The following is a 17,047-nucleotide window of genomic DNA, read 5'->3' on the forward strand; positions in this document are numbered from 1 at the left end:
ATGGATGACAGTTATAGGAAGGGAGAAAAGCCATAGATACAGTCAGGTAGATGGCTTACAGCCAGGAAAGGAAGGAGGGGTAGGCAGGTGGTGCAGGAGTCTTCTGTGGCTATCCCTATTTCAAACTAGTACACTGTTTTGGAAAATGTAGAGGGTGATGGAGTCTCAGAGGAATGTAGCATGAACAGCCATGTATGTGGTACTGAGATGTAATGTAATGAGAGGTATGTCGGGTTCCAAGCGATCGATTGTGTTAGGGGACTCTCTAGTCAGGGGCAGAGACAGACCTTTCTGCCGCCAGGAGCGAAAAAAATCAGAATGATGTGTTCCTTCCCCGGTACCAGGGTCAAGGACGTCTCAGAGAGGATGCAGAAGGCTCTCAAAGGGGAGAGGGATCAGCAGGTGGTCATTGCACACATTGGAACTAACGACATAGGAAGGGAAAAGGATGAGATTCTGAAGGGAGAATATGGGAAGTTAGACAGGAATTTAAAAAGGAGGTCCTCGAGAGTAGTAATATCTGGATTACTCCCAGTGCTATGAGCTAGTTGGGTATGAATAGAATGATAGAGCAGATGAATGCATGGCTGAGGAGCTGATAAAGGGGAGAAGGGTTTACATTTTTGGATCATTGGAATCTCTTTTGGGGTAGAAGTGACCTGTACAAGAAGGACAGATTGGACTTGAATTAGAAAGGGACTAATATACTGGCAGGGAGATTCACTCGAGCTGCTTGGGAAGATTTAAACTAGCAAGGTGGGGGAGGTTACCCAGGAAGATAGTGAGGAAAGAGATCAATCTGAGGATGTCACAGTTGGGAAAAGGAGCAAGTCAAACTGTCATGGCAAATGGGGACAGAACAGAGGACAAGGTAGGACTGATAAATTATACTATATTTATTTCAATGCAAGGGGCCTAATAGGGAAGGCAGATGAACTCAGGGCATGGTTAGGGACATGGGACTGGGATATCATAGCAATTACGAAAACATAGCTCAGGGATGGGCAGCACTGGCAGCTTAATGTTCCAGGATACAAATGCTATAGGAAGGATAGAATGGGGAGGGGGGTTGCAAGAGAGGAGGGGGTGGTGTTTTTGATAAGGGATAGCATTGCTGTTGTACTTTGGGAGGATATTCCTGGGAATGCATCCAGGGAGATTATTTGGGTAGAATTGAGAAATAAAAAAAGGATGTTCACCTTATTGGAATTGTATTACAGACCCTTAATAGTCAGTGGGAAATTGAGAAACAAATTTGTAAGGTGATTTCACTTATCTGTAAGAATAATATGGTGGTTATGGTAGGGGATTTTAACATTCCAAACATAGACTGGGGCTGCCATAGTGTTAAGGGTATAGATGGAGAAGAATTTATGTACAAGAAAATTTTCTGATTCAGTATGCAACAGTACGCACGAGAGAAAACACAAAACTTGACCTCGTCTTGGGAAATAAGGCAGGGTAGGTGACTGAGATGTCAGTGTGATGGAAAAGGATAGACTGGTTCAAAATTTGAAGTTCTAAATTGGAGGAAGGCTAATTTTGACGGTATTAGGCAAGAACTTTCAAAAGCTGATTGGGGGCAGATGTTCGCAGGAAAAGGGGCGGCTGGAAAATGGGAAACCTTCAAAAATAAGATAACGAGAGTCCAGAGGCAGTATATTCCTGTTAGGGTGAAAGGAAAGGCTGCTAGGTGCAGGGAAAGCTGAATGACGAAAGAAATTGAGGCTTTGGTTAAGAAAAAGAAGGAAGCATATGTCAAGCATAGACAGGAGAGATTGAATGAATTCTTACAAGATTATAAAGGAGTATGCTAAAGAAGGAAATCAGGAGGTCAAAAAGGAGACATGAGATAACTTTGGTAAATAAGATTAAGGAGAATCCAAAGGGATTTTATAAATACATTAAGGACAAAAGGGCAACTAGGGAGAGAATAGGGCCTCTCAAAGATCAGCAAGGCAGCCTATGTGTGGAATGACAGGAAATGGGGGAGATACTAAATGACTTTGCATCTGTGTTTACTGTGAAGAAGGGCGTGGAAGATACAAAATGTAGGGAAATAGATGGTGACATCTTGCAAAATGTCCATATTGCAGAGGAGGTGGTGCTGGATGTCTTGAAGTACATAAAAGTGGATAAATCCCCAAGACCTGATCAGGTGTACCCTAGAACTCTGTGGGAAGCTAGGGAAGTGATTGCTGGGCCCCTTGCCGAGATATTTGTATCATCGATAGTCACAGTGAGGTGCCGGAAGACTGGTGGTTGGCTAACATGGTGCCACTATTTAAGAAAGGTGGTAAGGAAAAGTCAGGGAACTATAAACCGATGAGCCTGATGACAGTGGTTGGCAAGTTGTTGGAGGGAATCTTGAGGGACAGGATTTACATGTATTTGGAAAGGCAAGCACTGTAGGGGACATAAGGGGCAACTTGCTCACACAAAGGGTGGTACGTGAATGGAATGAGCTGCCAGAGGAAGTGATGGAGGCTGGTACAATTACAGCATTTAAGTGCCATCTGGATGGGTATATTAATAGGAAGGGTTTAGAGGAATATGGGCTGGGTTCTGGCAAATGGGACTAGATGAGGTTAGGATATCTGGTTGGCATAAACATGTTGGACCGACAGGTCTGTTTTCATGCTGTATATGCCTTTGACTCTATGATTCTATAATTTGTGCAAAATGTGTGCAATTATTAAACAGACACATAAATACGTATTAAATATGTAGAAAATTTGCAAGTTACCTGTTAACATGGACTGATAGGCATTGTCAGAAATTGAGAAGATGTGAGGAGGAGCCTCCTGTCTTTTCTTCCCTTTGTAGGCAGCCACAACCTCAGGGCCATACACTGGTAACTTCTTGTAGGGGTTTATGGTGACACAGAACAACCCAGAGTATGTCTTAAAAAAACAAGAATGCATTAATGTTGACACTTTCTGACTTAAATTGGATTTTCAAAACTCAAATGTTGAAGATGTCCTTACATAGATCATCCAGGCTGCATAACGGTCTTTGAGATTAAACAGCACACATGCTTCATTCAGGTGGGTCATCATAGCCATATCCTCAATTTTGTCATATTTTGGGGGATTCCTTGGAAAGATATCATTGGGTTTCACAACAACTGTCTGAAATAGATAATTTAGTAAGTGAATGTATAATATAGCTTTATAAGAATGGCACCATGAATGTAAATAAGATGACAGTTATATTCATTAAAAACTTTCTGAAGTTCACTAACCTTCCCATCTGCTCTCTCCACTTCAACCTTGGTATTATCTTGGCTCTTAATTTTTCCTTTTACAAATATCAGCTTGGGGTCACTCACATAACAAGCAGTTTTGGCTTCGAAGGGCCTGTTCTGGGCTTCAATTTGCTCTTTCACAGATTTCCGGAGAAATGGAGCAGCTGCTCCAAAGACCTTCATTTCATCAAAATTCATAGTTGCTATGTGTTCACTGTGTGCAAAAAATACAGTAGTTACAATGTACTTCAAGTACAAGTAAAATTGCAGAATATCAAAGTCGTTCCAATAAAAGAGTTGAGTCTGCCATTTCTGCTCATTTCTTCCAGTTGAACCAATTGGAATTCCCACGTAATCGGCCTGACCAGTTTAAACTATCACAGAAATTTAAGCTTATGGTAGTTACACACAAAGATTAGAACATAGAACATAGAACATAGAACATAGAACATAGAACAATACAGCACAGAACAGGCCCTTCGGCCCACGATGTTGTGCCGAACATTTGTCCTAGCTTAAGCACTTATCCATGTACCTATCCAATTGCCTCTTAAAGGTCACCAATGATTCTGACTCTGCCACTCCCACAGGCAGCGCATTCTCTGACTATCTACTCTATCTATTCCCCTGATCATCTTATAAACCTCTATCAAGTTACCCCTCATCCTTCGCCGTTCCAATGAGAAAAGGCCTAGCACTCTCAACCTATCCTTGTACGACCTATTTTCCATTCCAGGCAACATCCTGGTAAATCTCCTCTGCATCCTCTCCAAAGCTTCCACATCTTTCCTAAAATGAGGCGACCAGAACTGCACACAATACTCCAAATGTGGCCTTACCAAGGTCCTATACAGCTGCAACATCACCTCACGACTCTTGAATTCAATCCCTCTGCTAATGATTAGATTAGATTACTTACAGTGTGGAAACAGGCCCTTCGGCCCAACAAGTCCACACCGCCCCGCCGAAGCACAACCCACCCATACATCTACCCCTTACCTAACACTACGGGCAATTCAGCATGGCCAATTCACCTGACCTGCACATCTTTGGACTGTGGGAGGAAACCAGAGCACCCGGAGGAAACCACGCAGACACGGGGAGAATGTGCAAACTCCACACAGTCAGTCGCATGAGGCGGGAATTGAACCCGGGTCTCTGGCGCTGTGAGGCAGCAGTGCTAACCACTGTGCCACCGTGCCGCCCACAAGAACGCTAATACACCATACGCCTTCTTACAAGCACTATCCATCTAATTCTTCAACAATCTTCCACAATCTGCTTCATTGTCTAAGAAAAATCACTGTCTGGTGTTGGCCCTGACTTCCTGATAATCTGTCAATTGCATTCTTTTGCAGCCTCTGAAGATGGGTCTTTAAATTGCAGTCAACTTTATTTAGAAAAAAAGCATGTAAAGCATCTTTAGTCATGTCATTTCGGCTTTGCTGCAGATTAAAAATCCTGTCAGCAAGTATGGTAACCAATCCCTTAGTTAAATTGATATTAACTTCATTACACTAGACTTACATTATTATGATATATACTCATGTAATAGTCAATCTCATATCAAAACCAATCTCCAACTTCTTGCCAAAAAAGGTACAAACTCTTTCCGTGCACTGGCTTGGCATTGAAGTCAAACTTGCCCTCGTGAAAACCTGCTTATTCATAGAATCACAGAATAGTGTACCATTGAATGCAGCTGTTCAGTTCCTCATATCTATATACCCCAACATGCATGCTGCATTCCCACCCATCCTACCATCTAGTATGAGCAAATAATGGACATTGGAGAACGAAAATCAACCTTTTACTTATTGAGTAAAAATTTTGGTCTTATAAATTCAATTTTTGCACAAGTACATATCATAACACCAGAATGAATGCTACTCTTGAATAGACCAAATTAATCATTGGTCTAAACACATATGCATTAAAATTTGTGTGACTGTAAATTGAGTTTGGTGCTGGAAAAGCATAACTGGTCAGGCAACATCCGAGGAGCAGGAGAATTGATGTTTCAGGCATAAGCCCTTTATCAGGTATGAGGCTCCACCATCTACAGTCCTCACTTTCTCCTAATTACTTTAAATTGGTCAATTAGATGAACACAAAACCTTTATCTAAATAGGCATTCTGCTCAGACATAAATCACTTCTACTCCTGTAAAAGTAAATGTGTTAAATCAACAGATATACTAGGCTACATAGGTCGTTTTTCAGAATGAAAAACCAACTTTTTAAACTCAGCCATAGTCCAAAGAATACATTTTACATTTTGGTTTTGTGTGACCTCTTCTTCAGATACCTGGTTGATGCTGGTGCATCAGTTAAAGTCCCACCAGGACTAATCAGTCAGCTACTTGCATTGATCAAATGTGCCAATTCATGGGAGTGTTTATACTTGACATTGTGCAAATGTATTTAAGAAGAAATTGAACCAAAGCCTCAAAATGATTGCGCTTAAAGCATAAATGTATGATCATTTTGAAAATGTTCGATATAATACTGAGATGGGTTCTTTATGAAATGCCATTCAATCCAAAATTATAACTTTGTTTCTCTCACCATTGACACTGCCTAGCTTGTAAAATATTTCCAGAATCATCTGCTGATTTCAGATTTCCAGCGTCTGCAGTTTTCACCTTTGTTTCTTATTGAGAAGGATTGCATTTATTTTGCCAGCCATTCACACCAACATCAAAGTGAACCAGAACTGCATCCCTACAACGGATGGATTTCTGTCCATTATCCCCCGTGTAAGAAGAGTCAGTGGCTGATAAATCAATGCATGATGATTTGCTAATGTGTAAGCTAGTCTTAATTGTGTACGGAAAATTGGGAGCAAGTGTGAAGATGTCGATATAACATTCACCTGAAGGGGAAAAAAAAGAAATTTCTCTACTGGATATAAATTTCATGTGTGCTGAATAGACGATAAAGCTAATAGATAAACATGCTGCAAGTAGCTATTGCAAAAAGTAACTTTGTTCAAATATCATTATGTACACTCCAGAAAAAGACAACAACATTCAATCACCCTTTGATTCCATGGATAAATTAAATTGCAGTGTTATCGACCTTGGAGCGTAAGTTCATAGCTCCTTGAAAGTGGAGTCGCAGATAGATGGGATAATGAAGGCGTTTGGTATGCTTGCCTTTATTGGTCAGAGTATTGAGTACAGGAGTTGGGAGGTCATGTTGCGGCTGTACAAGACATTGGTTAGGCCACTGTTGGAATATTGCATGCAGTTCTCCTCTCCTCCTTATCGGAAATGTTGTGAAACTTGTAAAGGTTTAGAAAAGATTTACAAGGATCTTGCCAGGATTAGAAAATTTGAGCTATAGGGAGAAGTTGAATAGGCTTGGGCCGTTTTCCCTGGAGGGTCGAAGGCTGAGGGGTGACCTTATAGGAGTTTGTAAAATCATGAGGGGCATGGATAGGATAAATAGACAAAGTCTTTTCCCTGGGGTGGGGGAGTCCAGAACTAGAGGGCATAGGTTTAGGATGAGAGGGGAAAGATATAAAAGATACCTAAGGGGCAACCTTTTTACTCAGAGGATGGTACGTGTATGGAATGAGCTGCCAGAGGAAGTGGTGGAGGCTAGTACAATTGCAACATTTAAAAGGCATCTGGATGGGTATATGATTAGGAAGGGTTGAGAGGGATATGGGCTGGGTGCTGGCAGGTGGGACTAGATTGGGTTGAGATATCTGGTCGCATGGACAAGTTGGACTGAAGGGTCTGTTTCCGTGCTGTACATCTCTATGACTCCATGACCAACTCAGCAATGTCCAAAATATATTCACAAAAGCCAGTCAATAAATATACCTTATGGACCAAATTGCCCACAGATAGCAGTCTAGACTAGTTCTCTCAATAAGCATATATCAATAATAAAACAGAAAGTGCCAGAGAAACTCAGAAGATCCAGCAGTATCTATGGAGCAAGAAACAGCATTAACATTTTGAGTCCAAAATGAAACTCCTTCTAAACCAAGATGAGCAGGAAAAGTAGTGGTTTTTGGAAGAACAAAATTTCAGTTTCTGCAAAGGTACTTCATAACCCTCAGGACTAGACATTAACTTCAATGACTTCATACCATGAACTCTGAGTTCTGCTTTTGAGTAGGCATCTTCCTCCAAATCCCATCCTCATGTCCTCTTTGCAATTTTTTTCTCAGTAGATCTGGTGTATTTTCTGCTAAAAACACCTACCGTTGACACTCACTCTTTATCTATAAATATTCTCTACTACCTTTGCTTTCTGTTCTGGGGGTCCTTTCCGATTTGTGCCACTTTCTTCTCTCTCATTTTCAAACAGCATGAAATATATAAATGAAACGGATGGCACAGTGGCTCAGTGCTGCCTCACAGCGCCAGGGACCCGGGTTTGATTCCTGCCTCAGGCGACTGTCTGTGTGGAGTTTGCACATTCTCCCAATGTCTGTGCGGGTTTCCTCTGGGTGCTCCGATTTCCTTCCACAATCCAAAGATGTGCAGATCAGGTGAATTAGCCATGCTAAATTGCCCATGGTGTGAGGTGCATTAGTCAGGGGTTAATGAAGGGGAATGGATCTGGTGGGATACTCTTTGGAGGGTTGGTGTGGACTTGTTGGGCCAAATGGCCTGTTTCTACACTGTAGGTAATCTAATCTCATATAACTTTTCCAGCCACATTCAGCTCCAAAGAAGCGTTGTATTGAACATGAAACATTAACTCTCTCCACAGATACTGCAGGACATGCTGAGATTCTCCACCACATATCAATTTCAGCCAATACTCCTTCCCTTGAATTCTTGCTTTAAGGTTTACATGTTGGGTGCCAACGTGGGCACAGGTGGGACACAGGTACTGTACCCATCCATAAATTGGGCTAATATTCACCTGACTGAGGGAAAGTGCGACTTTAGAAGCTAGCTGGCCCATCTTCCAATGGGAACTAGTGTCACCTGGGGATCACAGAAGAATTAATATGAATAGGAAACTTAGAACACAGGAAAAACTCACAACAAGACCGAGAACAAATGCATGACTATATCTGATCAATAAAATATTTTCCTTGTAACTAAAAGGTAGCAGGAAGTCCTATTCATCAGCGGAGATCTAGAGTAAAATGCATAGAAAGTTCCCTGAGCAACAGAAACAAAGTGGTGGTGAATATTTATTTTTAGACTGCAAGACAGTGAAATCACAATATGTGATAACACATTTTTCTTTCGACATTGAACCACCTTGTTAATGTTTCACCAGGTTAGAACCAAGCACCTTGGCTGACTTCTGAAAGCAATTCTCCAACTTGTTTTCTGAGTCACATATCATAACTGAGTTAAAAAGAAGAGATGGGGGAATTCTGCAGAAAGAAAGAACGAGCAAATAAATATTCCGGAGCTCTATTGAAACTGAAATTCCTCACCCAGTGGATCCAAAACCAAGGAGAATTGCTGCTCTGCTTCTCTTGCTCTGAAATGAAACAATGGAGTGCAAGTGAGAATCAGACACAGCACTGCCTGGAGTTAATCCTGTCTAACCCATTTGCAAATAGTCTTTCAACACTTTCCTAACAACTGACGGTTTTGTCAATAGGTATATTTCGATTTCCACGTATTAACCTGTACTTATGGATGAAACAGAAATAATCACAAGTTTCTCAGCATCTAGTAGCGGAGCATCACACAGATCTCAGCAATAAGAAGTCCTAAGATAACAGAGCTGCTCTGGAAGCAACAACAGAAAAATCAGTTCAAACCCCTATTGAGTTCTCGCAGGTGAAAGACACTCACCACGATGTCCCGCAGACTAGAACTCTCCCACAGGACTCTCCCGTTTTATATAAAGAGTCTGGTGCTTTCCCTGACACGTGGTACATCTACATATGGTCAACCGAAATTGCCTGTGGATATTTCATTGATGGAGTTCTTCCAATCATGTCTAAACATAGCACGAATAGTTCGGTAAGTTCTAAGTATTTCGATTTGTCTTTAAGGACTCTGGCACAGTAAACCACAGAAAGAGATAAGCTTCCTTTCCAACCCAGTCATTGGTTTGAGGCGTGTGATTCAATAGCAAATGGAGAGAGAAGTGCCATTCTTTCTTCAATCGATACTTAATTTTAAAAAAAAAGATTGAGAGTTCATTTGATGATCTTTTTAAAATGTCACATGTGATGGATTTTATTAATCCTTCTTAATTAACATTCTGTAACGATGGTGCATTTTGCCAACAGGTACGATGCTGCAATGGCCAATATCCAACTTTGTTTTGAATTTGTATTTTGTACTTCAACCATAGTTGTCTGGAAAAAGAGTACCCGCAACTTCTTGAGAAAAAACCTTTGCAAATGATCACAAACATTTAGACAAGGGGAACCACATTGGAGGAGGGGAGGCTTGACAGTGAAAAGTCCATTGAAAAAATCTTGGGTGGCGTTGATTTTTTGTTCCTCTTGAACTCCCGGTTTTTTTTTCAGCGGATGGAAACCGTGTTAAAGAGTTAAAGTCAAATATAGCCTGAATGCTAACAGCAGACGCCTCGCATATCTTTTGTCACCTTCCTGTTGGATATGGGTACAGCTTGTACACTCAGCAGATGAGCATCAAACACTTTTTATTGCTCCAGCAGAAAGGGCGAAGCTCCCAAAGAGACGAGAATGCGAATTTAAACAATTGCATAATTGTACATGGACTTTGTGAACTGATGATTAGAACTTCTCAACAAAAAGTCAATATTATACCTCGCGTTTTGTCAATTACAATCTTCAACAAGGTGAGTTTCGTCAACTAAATCTTTTTGTGCAAATAAAATTATTCAACTAAATGAAGGTAATTATTAAATTAAACTAAACTGAGATAAATTAGATGCGTTACAAAAACATAAACTGCTGGCGAAACTCAGCAGATCTGGCAGCATCTGTGGAGAGGAAGCAAAGTTGACATTTTGAGTCCAGTGAGCCGAACTTTAACCCTCCTTGCTCCATACAGATGTTGCCAGACCTGCTGAGTTTCTCCTGCACTTCACTTTTGCTTCAGATCTTCAGCATCCGTAGTTCTTCGTTCCATTTTAAATTAAAAGTCTTCAAAGACTGCAAAGTCGTGTACTTCATAGTATTGGGGTTTCAATGAAATTTCGGACCGAATCGGACAGTTTCGAGTTTATATGAAAACTACTTTGAACTGAATGGGTGACACTTTAGGAACTGAATTTACTGCAGCCAGTTAAGATTATTCCCTGAGCACCATCCTTTCACCCCTCTACAAGCTATTGACGGGAACACCCAGCAGTGATGAAACGACAGCAACATGGATAGGAAAGAGTTATGGGCCAAATGTAGATAGATGGGAATAGTTCAGTTTACGAAACCTGGTCAGAATGGACAAGTTGGGCTGAAGGGTTGGTTTCAGTCCTGTATGACTCTATGACTGTAAAAGATCTCTGGTGCCAAAATGTGGGAAGAGCAAGACAGCTTTTCTAATGATATATCCAACATTTATTCCCATGATAGGAAGGAGGAGGTGGTGGTGAAGTAGCACGAACGTAGTAATCGCATGATCTCAATGGAAATGGAAAAGTCTACCAGCGTCTGAATTACAGCTCAGTGACCTCCCCACGAGGAAAAATGCATGTGTAAATGCTATGCATTGGCCTTTGATACTCACCTGCTGTCTTCAGTCTGCCTTGAAGAATGACTGTGTGCACAAGGTGGCTGCTCTTCTGCTGGAGAACTGAGGACATCTGCCCGCTATCAGCCTCAGAGCATGAGAATGGGTAGAAGCGTGGAATAAAATTCATTGATAGCGAAGAAGATTACCTCAGATTACAACAGGATCTTGATCAGATGGGACTATGGGCTGAGGCGTGGCAGATGGAGTTTAATTTAAATAAATGTGAGGCACTGCATTTTGGAAAAGCAAATCAGGGCAGGGCTTATACACTTAATGGGAAGGTCCTGAGGAATGTTGCTGAACAAAGAGACCTTGGAGTGTAGGTTCATAGTTAATTGAAAGTAGAGTCGCAGGTAGATAAGATAGTGAAGAAGGCATTTAGTATGCTTTCCTTTATTGGTCAGAGTATTGAGTACAGGAGTTGGAAGGTCATGCTGCGACTGTACAAGACATTGGTTAGGCCACTTTTGGAATATTGTGTGTAATTCTGGTCTCCTTCCTAATGAAAAGGTTCAGAGAAGATTTACAAAGATGATGCCAGTGTTGGAAGATTTGAGCTATAGGGAGAGGTTAAATAGGCTGGGGCTATTTTGCCGGGAGCATCAGAGGCTGAGGGGTGACCTTATAGAGGTTTATAAAATCATGAGGGGCATGGATAGGGTAAATAGTCAAAGTCTTTTCCCTGGGGTGGAGGAGTCCAGAACTAAAGGGCATCGGTTCAGGGTGAGAGGGGACAGAAATAAAAGGGACCTAAAGGGCAACTTTTTCACTCAGAGGGTGGTGCGTGTATGGAAGTGATGGAGGCTGGAACAATTACAACATTTAAAAGGCATCTGGATCAGTATATGAATAGGAAGAGTTTAGAGGAATATGGGCCAAGTGTTGGCAAATGGGACTAGATTAAATTAGGATATCTGGTCAGCATGGACAAGTTGGACCGAAGGGTCTGTTTCTGTGCTGATAACTTTATGACTCTATGACCCTATGACTTGGGAATTGCAACCGAATTGCACCAGTTAATGAGCAGTTAATTTCACATGAACATCTGGGTCTTTGAGTCCACATTGCCCATTGCATTGGTGGATGAATGAAAAGGGAGAGAATGGAATGGTGGCCTCCTGGATTGTATTTTGGATCTCTCATTTCTACAATGACCTGCACTTACGTGTATTCAGAAGGTAACTTACAAGATTATTCGATGAGATTTTATTTGTGAGGAGAACAGCTGCCTTTGTCACCTCAGGTCAAATATCATAACAATAACTTAAAGTTAGTGTGAAACCTAAAATCTGCAATGCTACAGGTATTATCTTTCAGATGAAATATTCAGCAGAGTTCTCCTTTGCTAGCTCAGGGTCATGTAAAATAACTTGAATCAGAATATAGAAAGCATGTTTAGTAAGTTTGTGGATGATATCAAAATTGGTTGTTTTGTGGACAGTGAAAAGGTTATCTAAGAGTACAATGGGATCTTGATCAACTGGGCCAGTGGTCCAAGGAATGGCAAATGGAATTTAAATCCAATACATGTGCAGTGTTGCCTTTTGGTAAGACAAACGTGGGCAGGACTTACACAGTTAATGTTAGGAAGTATTGTCGAACCAAGAGATCTAGGGGATGTAGGTACTTAATTCCTTGAAGGTGGCATCATAGGTAGACAGGATGGTGAAGAAGGTATTTGGCACACTTGCCTTCATTGGTCAGAGCATTGAGTACAGGAGTTGAGACATTAAGTTACAGCTGTACAATACATTGGTAAGGCCACATTTGGAGTAATGCGTACAATTCTGGTCTCCCTGTTATAGTGTCACAAAGCTGGTCCCTTTCTTCCTAAATGCTGTTCCTTTTCTCAATGAAACTGTGTTCTTGACTTCTTTTCAGAGGGGCCGTAAGCCAGGCTGGGCTTTGATTAGACTGGTGTGGTATAGAGATGAAAAGAATTTTGAGAGGCCTTTTGTTTATATGTAAACAAGTGAGATTTCAGGCTAAAGTGGTCATGTTTTAGAAGTGACCTGTATAATGAAAAGGGAGTTGTCAGCTCTCTAGCTGAACAGTTCAGCCCAGAACTAGTTAGGAGTTCAGCAGTGGACTGTGTGAACAGGCCCTCTCTCTCTTCTTCTGCCCTTCCAACTTCAACCTGTAAGCATCTGTTCCATTTTTTAAAATTTGTGTTTTAAGGGGGTTTGCTTATTGGGACTGTTGTGTAACAGCATAATTAAGTCTAGTTTGCAAACACTGACTTCTGTAGAAGTTCTTTATTCTATTCATTGTGTAATTTTGTGAATAATTTTTTGTCTGTTTTTAAACCTGGTAGTCAACCTCGCTAATTTACGTTGGGTAATTTTCACTGTACACTTACCGAAACAAATTGCAAAGTTATGGTTGGGTCTACCTGCTTAAGAATGTTTTGAGTGGTCTGGCCTAGTCGATAACAATAGGAAGGATGTTATTAAACTGGAAAGGATGCAGGAAAGGTTTACGAGGATGCTACCAAGTCTGGAAGATTTGAGTTATAAGGAGAGGCTGGATAGGCTGGGACATTTTCCCCTGGAACATAGAAGACTGAGGGGTGACCTTATGTAGGTTTATAAAATCATGAGAGGCATGGATAGGGTAAATAGACAAGGTCCTATCCCCCAGGCAGAGGAGTCCAAAAGTAGAAGGAAAAGCTTTAAGGTGAGGGGGGAAAAGAGTTCAAAGGGATCCAAGGGGCAACATTTTCACACAGAGGGTGGCGTGTATATAGAATGAGTTGCTAGAGGAAGTGGTACAGACTGGCACAATTGGAACATTTAAAAGATATTTGGACCACATGCATTGATAGAAGAGGTTTAGATGGATATGGGTCAAATGTAAGAATAGTTTAGTTTAATTCAGGAGACCTGGTCGACCTGGGCATGTTGGATCAAAGGCCGGTTTCAGTGCTGTATGATGCTATGACTCTAAAAGATCTCCGGCACCAAAATGTAGCAACAGCAAGACAGATCTTCTAATGGTATATCCAGTATTTATCCCCTATCATAGGAAGGAGGAAGTGGTCGTGAAGTGGTAATGGCACTTGTGTAGTAGTCAAATGATTTTGGTGATTATTTTAGGGATATGTGCTCACACTTCACCATGGAACTGGCGGAATTTAAATCCACTTAACAAAATCTGGAATATGAAGTTAGTCTCAGTAATGATGATTATGAAACTGTTGCTAACTATTGTGAAAATGCTTCTGTTTCACCAATGTCCTTTAGGGAGGGAAATTTACCATACCCATATGATCTGTTCTACATGTGACTCCAGACCCATAGCTGTGTAGTTGAGTCTTTAACTGCTCTCTGAAATAGTCTAGAAAGCCACTCAGTTCAAGATGGGTAACAAATGCTGGCCTTGCTAGTGATGCCTGCATCTTGTGAAACAAAATCTTAATTATCTGCTCAGCCATCCCTTCGTCCACGTGAACATTTGCTGTGCATAATTTGGTTGCTGACTTTACCTATATAGAGAAGCAACTGATTTACAAATATTTGACTTTCAAATGGTCATATTTATGGATATGATCCAACACTTAGTTTAATTTTAAAAGGCTCAATATATGAACATTTCCTCTCCTTATGAATGGCTGCTTTCCATTGTCCTGCATTATGTCCTGACTTGCAAACAAATCAACTTGCTAGCAGACTCCAGAATGGAACCCATTTACAACCCAGGAACTGACTGTAGTATAACAGTGAATAAACTGCAAAGCATTTTTAGAGTTAGAGTGCTAAATAAATAGCGGTTCTCTACTTCTTGAAACAATGTTTATACAGTACTTACAAGGTCAGGCGTGATCTGAAGCTTTGCACATGGGATAAAGTTAAAGGAAAAGGTTCAAATAGAATATCGATGCCAGGAGTTGAGTCATTATGTGGTCTTCATGAAGAAAACAAACAAAGACAACTCTTGAACAATATGCCACCCCTGACAATGGTGAGGTTAATTAGAGTTTTGGGTGGATAAGTACAGTTGGAGCTACAATCCAAAATAGAGCAGGCAAGAATGGAAGCGGAAACTGAACAGGCACAAACAACCTGTAAGAATCCAGAGAAAATTGTAATGTCACCAGAAGCTTGTTACCATCCATGGCAAAGCAGCTCACTTGATTGGAACCTCATCCACCCACTTACACATTCACTCCCTCCATCTCTGGCACACAGTAGCAGCAGTGTATGCCATCATCAAAATGACCGTGCAACCAAAAGAAATAGAAACAGGAGTAGGCCATTCAGTCCCTCGATCCTGCACTACTTTTCAATAGGATCATGGTTGATCAGACATTCCTCACACCCATAACCCTTGATTTTCCAACTCATCAAGAATCTATCGACCTCAGCCTTAAATATACAAAAGGACACTGACCCTATAGCTCTCTGTGGCAAGGAGTTCCAAAGACTCAATCTTCTGAGAGAAGAAAGTCATTCTCATCTCTGTCTTAAACTGACACCCATTTATCCTGAGACTGTGTCTCTCTGGTATAGACTCTTCCAGGCAGGGAAACATCCTTTCAGCATTTACCCTGTCAAGCCCCTTAAAAATCCCGTATGTTACTGTACAATGAGATCGCCTCTCATTCTTCTAAACTCCAATGAGTAGAGTTCCAACCTATTTAGCCTTTGCTCACAAGACAATCCCTCCATAACCAGGGGTCATCCTAAAGAACCTTATCTGAAGTGCCTCAAATGAAATGATATTGAACCTTAAACAAGAGGGTCAGAACCACTCATAGTACTCCACATGTGGTCCCATCAACACTTTGTACAGTTGCAGCAAGACGTTACTACTCTTATACTCCAAGCCCCTTGGAATAAGGGCCAGCATTCCATTAGCCTTCCTGATTACCTGCTCCTCCTATGTGCTAGCTTTCTGTGTTTCATGTTCCATTACCCCAGGTCCCTTGTGGCGCAGCTTTCTGCAGTCTTTCACCATTTAAATACTATTCTGCTCTGTTGTTCTTCCTTCCAAAATGAACAACTTCTCCTTTTCCCACATTATATTCAATTTGTCAACTTTTTGTCCACTTACTTCACCTATCAATATCTCTCTGTAACCTGCTTGCATCCCTCTTGCAACTTGCCTTTCCACCTTCAGTACATTCACTTTCTTCCTCCGAGTCATTCAGATAATGTATTTTAAAACAGTTGTTGTCCCAGCACTGATTCCAGTGAAACCATCCTGGTCATTTGTCAAAATCTGCCCTGCAGCAATTCCTCAAATGTCTTTTGACAGCACCTCTCACACCCCTGACCTATGCTACCCGGACGGACAACAGCAGTAGATCCATGGAAAAACCATCACCTTCCCTCAACTACCCTAAATTCATACACCATTCCAACTTGAAACCATAGCGGGCAGAGGTGTTTTTTTTTCTCTTTCACTCTCTCTTCACAGAAAGAGTGGGAGCACCAGGGGGAAGTGACGACGACCAGAGGGGCAGCCGAGACCCGGAAGCAGTTAGTGTAAGCTTACCTGGGTAGGTTTTTTCCCCCTTTAAAAGCGCGAAGGAGAGGAACCCGAGGCACTACACGGGTAGTGCCTCCCACCCGCCCTCCTCCTCTAACCTAATAATAACACCTGTTGTGGTAAGTAGGTAAGTGCTGAATTTTGCTTGTTGTATTCTTTAGACCCAGTTTTTTGAAAAGAAAAGTTAGCTTTAGAGGGATGGCAGTGAAGGCAGTGCAATGTTCCTCCTGCAACATGTATGAGGTGAGGGATGCCATCGACGTCCCTGCCGATTACACTTGCAGGAAGTGCACCCACCTCCAGCTCCTCCAAGACCGTGTTAGGGAACTGGAGCTGGAGTTGGATGAACTTCGGATCATTCGGGAGGCAGAGGGGGTCATAGATCAGAGTTACAGGGAAGTAGTAACTCCAAAGATGGCAGAGAGATGGGTGACAGTGAGGGGGACTGGGAGGAAGCAGCCAGTGCAGGGACCCCCTGCAGCCGTTCCCCTCAAGAACAAGTATACCGTTTTGGATACTTGTGGGGGGGATGACTTACCAGGGGTAAGTAACGGGGCTCAGGTCTCTGGCACGGAGCCTGTCCCCGTTACTCAGAAGGGAAGGGTGAAGAAGAGCAGAGCAGTACTAATTGGGGACTCGATAGTTCG

The 17,047-nt window shown here is 41.7% G+C and overlaps 1 protein-coding gene across 1 annotated transcript in view; it reads right to left on the reverse strand.

Annotated features, from left to right (window-relative positions):
• The window catches only part of LOC122562026 (myosin-4-like), a 37,812-nt gene extending 34,352 nt beyond the window's left edge, over positions 1–3,460 (reverse strand). Inside the window, exons 1-3 of the mRNA XM_043714446.1 lie at positions 3,245–3,460; positions 2,988–3,131; positions 2,747–2,903 (exon numbers count right to left, since the gene is read on the reverse strand). Coding sequence (XP_043570381.1) covers positions 2,747–2,903; positions 2,988–3,131; positions 3,245–3,445 — 502 coding nt within the window. The 5' untranslated portion in view covers positions 3,446–3,460. The remainder of the gene's footprint in view (positions 1–2,746; positions 2,904–2,987; positions 3,132–3,244) is intronic.
• Between the last annotated feature and the right edge of the window lie 13,587 nt (positions 3,461–17,047).

The sequence above is a fragment of the Chiloscyllium plagiosum genome, chromosome 24 (assembly GCF_004010195.1).
Source record: "Chiloscyllium plagiosum isolate BGI_BamShark_2017 chromosome 24, ASM401019v2, whole genome shotgun sequence".
NCBI lineage: Eukaryota > Metazoa > Chordata > Chondrichthyes > Orectolobiformes > Hemiscylliidae > Chiloscyllium > Chiloscyllium plagiosum.